The sequence below is a fragment of the Elephantulus edwardii genome, unplaced genomic scaffold (assembly GCF_000299155.1).
Source record: "Elephantulus edwardii isolate Elephantulus edwardi_28Jun2011 unplaced genomic scaffold, EleEdw1.0 scaffold00174, whole genome shotgun sequence".
Classification (NCBI taxonomy): Eukaryota; Metazoa; Chordata; class Mammalia; order Macroscelidea; family Macroscelididae; genus Elephantulus; species Elephantulus edwardii.
The window spans coordinates 5381445-5389029 of NW_006399924.1; the positions used below are offsets into that span (position 1 = coordinate 5381445).

At 35.2% G+C, this 7585-nt stretch overlaps 1 protein-coding gene across 3 annotated transcripts in view; it reads left to right on the forward strand.

Annotated features, from left to right (window-relative positions):
* The window catches only part of ST7L (suppression of tumorigenicity 7 like), a 225030-nt gene that overhangs the window by 170275 nt on the left and 47170 nt on the right, over window positions 1-7585 (forward strand). For all 3 annotated transcript variants that reach the window (XM_006895714.1, XM_006895713.1, XM_006895715.1), the window contains exon 12: window positions 5898-6048. In XM_006895714.1, the coding sequence (XP_006895776.1) occupies window positions 5898-6048 (151 nt within the window). The remainder of the gene's footprint in view (window positions 1-5897; window positions 6049-7585) is intronic.

A 7585-nucleotide genomic window follows, 5' to 3' on the forward strand; every position in this document is an offset into this window, starting at 1 on the left:
TTGAGCTTAAGAAATGCTGAGCGAGTTCGGCCCTTTTGATTTTCCGACTCTAGGTCTTCGCACATTTCATTGTAGTATTTTGCTTTGTCATTCCGTGGTGCCTTTTGGAATCTTCTGTTCAGCTCTTTAGTGTCTTGGATTCTTCCTTATGCCTTGGCTTCGCTACGTTCCAGTGCAATCTTCAGAATTTCTTCTGATATATATATATGTGAAAAAGTCAGTTAATGCCTACCTTGAGTAGTACTGTGTGCTGGTTGATATAGTCGAGTACAAAGGATATGGTTTTTATTGTGCATTTGTGCTACAGTTTATGCTAGGTAGCAGAAGTACTCAACTAGAAATTGTAGAGATAGTATGACATAATTTACAATATCTTAATTTGTTTTAAGTGATGTTTTCTTAACCTGAAAAATTTCTCTTATATTTTGGGGATCAAATTTTATGTCAATATTTAATTAGAAACAGAAAATTAAGAATTGTTTAAGTTTCAAGGTACTTTGTTGACAAGTTTTTGTTATGTACCGTCAAGTCACTTTTGACTCATAGTGACCATATGCACAATATCTCTGAACCCTGTCCCATCCTGAACCAACCTTACTGTTTTCAAAATATCTATCCCTATTACCCCAGTTACTGTGTCAGCCCATATCCTCCAGTGTCTTCCTCTATTGTGCTGTCCCTTCATCCTTTTCCAAGGACTGGTCCCTCCTGGGAACATGCCCAAAATATGTCACTTGAAGCTTCATGATCCTTGCTTTCTAGGAGAAACTTGGTTTCACCCTCTCTAGGACAAACCTTAGCAGTTCTTATAGCAATCTATGGTATGTTCAACACTCTTCTCCAGCACCATAACTCAAGGGCATCATTTCTTCTTCTCTCACCCTTGTTAACTGTCCAGCTCTCAGATGTGTTGGAAGTAATTGCAAAGGCCATGGCCTGAATCAGATGCACCGTAGTCTCTGAATGGGCATCTTTGTTCTTCAGCATTCTGGAGAGGTCCCTGACAGCCAAGCTTCCCAATGCAGTTTGTCTTTTTATTTTCTGATTGTTGGTGCCAAGAGTGTTGATTGTGTAACTAAGCAAACTAAATTGCTAGCAATCTCAATCTCTTCTCCACTCATTGTGTTGCTTCCAGTTAGGTCATGATAGTGAAAAAAATTAGTATATGAAAACACCACTTACCAAAACCTCTGGGAAACAGCAAAAGCAGTAATCAAAAAATAAGTAGCATAAAGAAGGTATTTTTGGATGTGATTAAATAGAAATATTTTTTAGATAGAAAAATTTGAAATTTTATTTCATAATAAATGTGTCAGGTTTATTATCAGATTGGTCACTGAGATTATTAAACAATGAAATTATAGTTGTCACTTTAAAAATTGTCTTGACAGTTATTATCTTGACATATTAAATTAATATTTTTCCCAAGTTTTTCTGAATAATTGTTCTCTGAATATATTTGTCAGTGATAAGTGCCAACCAATATACTGCATACTTACTATGTTGGGATTTAGTTTAAACCTTTAGGTGTCTAAATCTCATTGAAAATGAATTGGGATATTTTGCATTGTATGAGGTGAAGGAGACTTTTAATACAAAGGTTCTGGCTTAAGTACTAGATGATGGTTTTCTGAAAAAGAGATACTCTGTATGATAAAGATTCCGCAGTGATTGCTGCCATTTCCTTGCTTCCTAATGAAGAAGCTCTTAGTACACTTGCAAAGAGCATAAAGAATCAAGTCAGAGGTCAGCTATTTGAGTCCATTTTCCCACAGCTTCCTGGTGTTAGTGATCTTTTACTGTGTTTTTTAAAAAATGGACAAGGATTAGAGGGGATTAGAAAAGAATATTACCCTCCTGAGTATAGGCCCTAAGCATTAAGGAGGGAGAACCCAAGTAGGCAGCAAATGGGCTTTGCTTGACCAGGACACAACCTCTACTGCATTCCTCGAAGAGACTAAATGGGAAATGTTAAGTCCCCAAACTGGATTAGTAAATAATCTCATGGCTTGTGACATCTGCTGAAATAAATCGATGAGCAGACTATGTTCTTATACTTTGAGGACAGAGCCAGAGACAGCAAGAGTAATTAAAGAAAAGGATTAAGTTTAGGAATTGTTGGAAAGGCACATTTTATAAGCAAAGTAGGAAAAAAAATCAGATGTATTAACATGAGTTCATATATATTGATTAATCACTTAAGGATGAAATTTTTAAACTCCAGCAACTTTTCACCTTTAAGATCCTTCCTGAAGTCTTACTGCCTGTAGCAGTTTTACAAATTATTTCTTTAATTCAGTTCTATAATTCATTGTTTATCTCAATGGTATATAACAATTAGGAGAATCTAGACTTTGAAGAATAAGAATATATTTTTTAGAGACATTAGAAATTTTTCTCTTTATATTCTATATCAGTTTATGTGATTTGGATGTTTTTATTTATAATTTGATATCAGGTAGTTTAGAACCAAAGATATTCTTTCAAACCTATTCCAGTAGAGGAAATGCATTCTGGCCACAGTCTTTGGAGGAAGTATTTAACTAACTATATTTTAAAGTTTTGCTTTAATTTACTAACTTTAGAGTTAATGTTGAATATTTGTTCCTGTTATAATACATCTGCTTAGTATACTATGATTACACCGCTTTTATTTTGGATTATAATTTTTTTTACATTTTGGATTATAATCTTAAAGTGAGTATTTTCTTCAGCAGTTTAGGATAGCATTTTCTATTTTAAGAAGAGGTATTGATGGTTATAATTTCAAAAGCAATTGATTCTTAAATGTATCTTTCTCTATGATCTCTTGGCTCACTGACTTTATTTAAGATGGCTTTATGCTTTCTGTGTGTCATCCTTCTACTCTTTCAATCCATGATCCATCTATCTTTAAATGTTGTTAAGTGCTGTCAAGTCGCAAGCGACTCATAACGACCCTATTAAGGAGAGTCCTCAACGCTTGGGGGCCTTTCATCCTCTCTCCAGGTTCATAGGGTTTCTGGAGGCAAGCTACTATTGGAAGTGGATGCCACTCCTCCTTCCAATCTTGTTTTAATCAGGGAGCTTCACCCCACTCTCTGTCCGCATTGGGTAGCCAACCATTAACACATTTGACACATCAGCCATCTTTAAATATCAGTTTAAATCTCAAGTTTCATCAAGTGGTTTGTTTCCAGCTCCTCATTAATAACAAATATTTCCTAAACATAGAGTTAAAAAGCACTCAGTCTTTGGGAAAAGACACAATGCTTGGAAAAGTAGAGAGTCAGCCAAAGACAGGAAGGCCCTAAATGAGATGGACTGACACCGTGACTGCAGCAGTAGGCTTAAGCACAACAGGGCGTATGAAGATGGCCCAAGATCAGGCAGAGTTTCATTCTCTTGTTCACAGGGTCACTGGGAGTCAGAGATAACTTGACAGTGCTTAAAAACAACAAAACCTAGCATTGTGAATCTTGATGACACAGCAGTTATGAGCTCAGCTTCTAACTTTAAAATTGATGACTCAAATCCAGCAGCTGTTCTGCAGGAGAAAAATGTGGCAGTCTGTTTCTATAAAAATTTCAGCCTTAGAAACCTAGGACAGCTCTAATTTGTCCTAGAGAGTCTCAATGAATTGAAATTGACTTGACAACAATGGAGAACTAGAATTATTATATAACCCAGCAAATCCACCTGTAGATACATACCCAAGAGAAGTTAAAACGTATGCCCACACAAAAAACTTTACACAGTTGTTTATAGCAACATCATCCATAATGACCACAAGGTATAAACAATCAAATGTCTATCAACTAATGAATGGATAACAAAATGTGGTATAACAATACAATGGAATACTATTTTGCTTTAAAAAGGAATATAATATCCGTGCATGCTACAAGATGAATGAACCTATGAAAACATGCTAAATGAAAGAAACCAGGCACAAACAATCTTATATGATTCCATTTATATGAAATGTCAAGAAGAGTCAAATTGATAGAGACAGAAAGTAGATTAATAGATGCCAAAGCCTCAGGGCTGGGGTCACAAAAGAATGATAGTTAAAGGGCAGGTGTTTTGGTTTGGGTTTTGGTTTTTTTGTTGTTGTTTTTTTTTCATTTTTGCTTGATAATTTTCTAAAATTGCTTGCTGTGTTGATTGTATTTATTCATATACTTTAAAAGGACTTTGAATTATATACTTTAAATATGTTAGTTGTGAGGTATGTGAATTATATCTTAATCTATTTTGAGAAACCTAACGTTTTAAAAATTACCTCCTGTCTGTGTTCCTAGGGAGCTTTAGTGGCCTAATGGGTAAGGAGTTGCACTGCCAACTCAAAGGCAGGAAGTTTGAATTCACCAGCTTCTCCATGGGAGAAAAATGGAAAAGCTATGCAATTTAGAGCCGCTAAAAAGTTTGACCATACACAAAAAACAACTCAAGGTGGATCAGGAGCCTAAAAGTAAAAGCAAGCACTATAAACTTCATCAGAAAAAGCTAGGAACAACTCTAGAATCCCTAATCCATGGCATGAACAGTATTTCAAGCATAATGAAAAACCTATAACCAGGAGAGAATAAAATAGATGAATACAACCTTCTAAGAATCAAATTCCTGTGTACATCAAAAAAACTTCTCCAGTAGGGTAAGAAAGAAATCCACAGACTAGGAAAAAATATTTCACAATGACATATCTGATAAGATACTTATATCTAAAATTTATAGAATACTCCAGCACCTCAACAAGAAAAAAAGATAAACCAACCAACCACAAATTGGGCATAGGATATGAATAGACACTTCACCAAAGAAGATACTCAGCAAACACATGAAGAAATGTTCAAAATCCTTAGCTATCAGATGCAAATCGAAGCAACTATGAGATATCACCTTACCCCAGCAACAGTAACAAAGTTCAACAGGGCAGCAAACAACAGATGCTGGTGAGGTTATGGATATATTGAAACTCCTATTCACTGCTGGTGTGAATGTAAAATGGAACAGCCCTATAAAAAGTGGTATGGCACTTTCTCAGAAAGTTGGAAAAAGAAATACCATTTGACTCAATAATTCCCCTACTAGGAATATACTCTAAAGAAACCAGAGCCACTACTCAAACAGATATATGTACACCCATGTTTATTGCTGTGTTGTTCACAATAGCAAAGAGATGGAAACAACCCAAGTGCCCATTAACAAACAGATGTATAGAAAAACTATGGTACATATTTACACAATGGAGTATTGCACAGCATTGAAAAACAACAAACTCGTAAAACATTACACAACATGGGTGGTTCTGAAGGAAATATCTGAGTCACAAAAGGACAAATATTACACACTGCTGTTCTAAAATAGGACAGACTTGGGGGAGTTGGGGAGAGAAGGGAAAAGAGTAGATAGATAATGAACACTTCAGTATAACAGATAAGGGGAAGAAATAACTTAAAGGAGTATATGATTAGGTATTATATGTATGACAACAGTCTGGAACAAGAAGTGCATTGTGGAGTGGGCTGGGAGAAGGGGGGGGGTGGGAAAGACTCAAATGTTGCCACAACGTGTTGTTCTAGAATTGTACTCTGTAACTTTTTACTGAACTATTGTCTGACAAATAAATATGAATTCTCACATTATTCCCTCAGGTTCAGTTTCTGTGTTATATTTACTAATGCCGTATATAAGCCATTTTTCACTTATTTTTGTCTATAGGAATGTTCTGAACTTTGGAATTTGCATATAGAAGTATTTATACATGTGTTACCAGTATACATTTTATGTCTTTCTAGTATCAGCTTAATTTTTTAAAAAATAATTTTACTTTATAACATCTAGAAACTATTTTTATGAATGTTCAAATTTAATGCAATTTTCTTTTCGTTGTTGTTTTATGTGGTATTTTTCAGTACTTACTAGAGATGAAAAGTTTAATTTTACCTCCAGAACACATTCTGAAACGGGGTGATAGTGAAGCAATTGCCTACGCTTTCTTTCATCTTCAGCATTGGAAGCGAATAGAAGGTGCCCTTAATCTGTTACAGTGTACCTGGGAAGGCAGTAAGTATTATTTTACAAATATAAGACTAATCTCTTTGACAATTTATTTCATTCACAAGCAGTCTTCTGTTATGAGATCGTCTGCGTTTCCATAGGATTTGTTGTTCAGATTGCTTTCAAAATGAACTCAGTGATGCTATATTTGATTTGTTGGTGGAAATGTTCAGTGTATTTATATTGATGTTACACTGCAAAATAGGAGAATGAGAAACTATTAAATAAGAAAAGAAAATGGAAATTTATCACTCCTTTGGTTTATAAGCTTTTAAATATGGTTAAGCTATGTTCTAATATTTTTAAGATTGGACTGGATTGTGGGGTTTTTTGGTTTATTTTATACTGGTTTATTTACAAAGTTTGAATACGTTGTTTTTGACACAAGATCTTTCCCATTTCCTTTCTGCCCTAACCTCTATCAAATTAAAACGTTGGACTGTTGTAAGCTACATGCCAGATTTTTGTTTGTAAACTTCTAAGAATTACCAAGAAAGCAAAGAAACTTAATACAAATATATTATCAGTTAGAGTCCTAGAATTATCTTAGAAAGCAAAGCACAGCTATCAATGAAATAGTTTAAAAAAAATATTCAGTACTTAGTAAAACTAGTTAACCCTGTTGGCTCTCACCAAATCATAAGGATGATATGGTTTTCTTTTTTCCAGTGAAAATACAACATCTGCCAGATACCATTCAAACTGTGACATTGAGTTAGATCCTTGCTTTTGCATGACTTTGTTCTCCAAACTTTTCAAAGTCATTATAACTTTGCAAAGTGGAGTATTTGCTGTTATTTGCTGTAGCTGAACAGAGGTATGAGTTTAGAGGGGACTCTGGTGATGTAAACTGTAGCATATTGCCTTGCTAACCAAAGCAAGCTGTACCTAGGCAGATTTGAATCGACCAGCTGCTCTGATGGAAAAAGATGGACAGTCTTCCCTTGCTACAGTTTACAGCCCTAGAAACTTAATGGAGGACTGCTATCAATTAGAATCAACTAAACAGCAGTGAGTTGGAAGTTTGCTGCTTTTTAAAAAAAATTTTAGAATGAAATACCACACAGAAATCAGTGTGGAATGAAGATGACAGCAGCCAGTCTGATTTTAAGCTTTGAGAGTACACATTTCCAACTGGCTCATACACCCCATTAGTAAGAAAGGATGATTATTTAACAGTGAAGTAAGAACATATTTTCTTTCAATTCTTGTGTATTCTTTTTTAAAGTGACTCCTTAATTGTTATGACTTAAAACTTTTTAGTTGCTTAGAAATCTTAATAGTTAGAAGGCTCTAGTATCATAGTCTCTAGGGAATCACATGGCTAACCACAGATGGCACCTTTCTGGCAGTTTGACTCCACCACCAGATTCATGGAGAGAGATGGGCAGGCTCTTCCCATGTGATTTACAGCTTCCCAAAAACCTACTGGAGGCTCAGTTAAAGAGAATGAGGCTGGCATTGGGGTGGGGGTAAGACTGAGAAAAACTGGATGAAATATGTTTACGGCATTGAAATCTATGGGGGAGAGAATAGTCAAAAA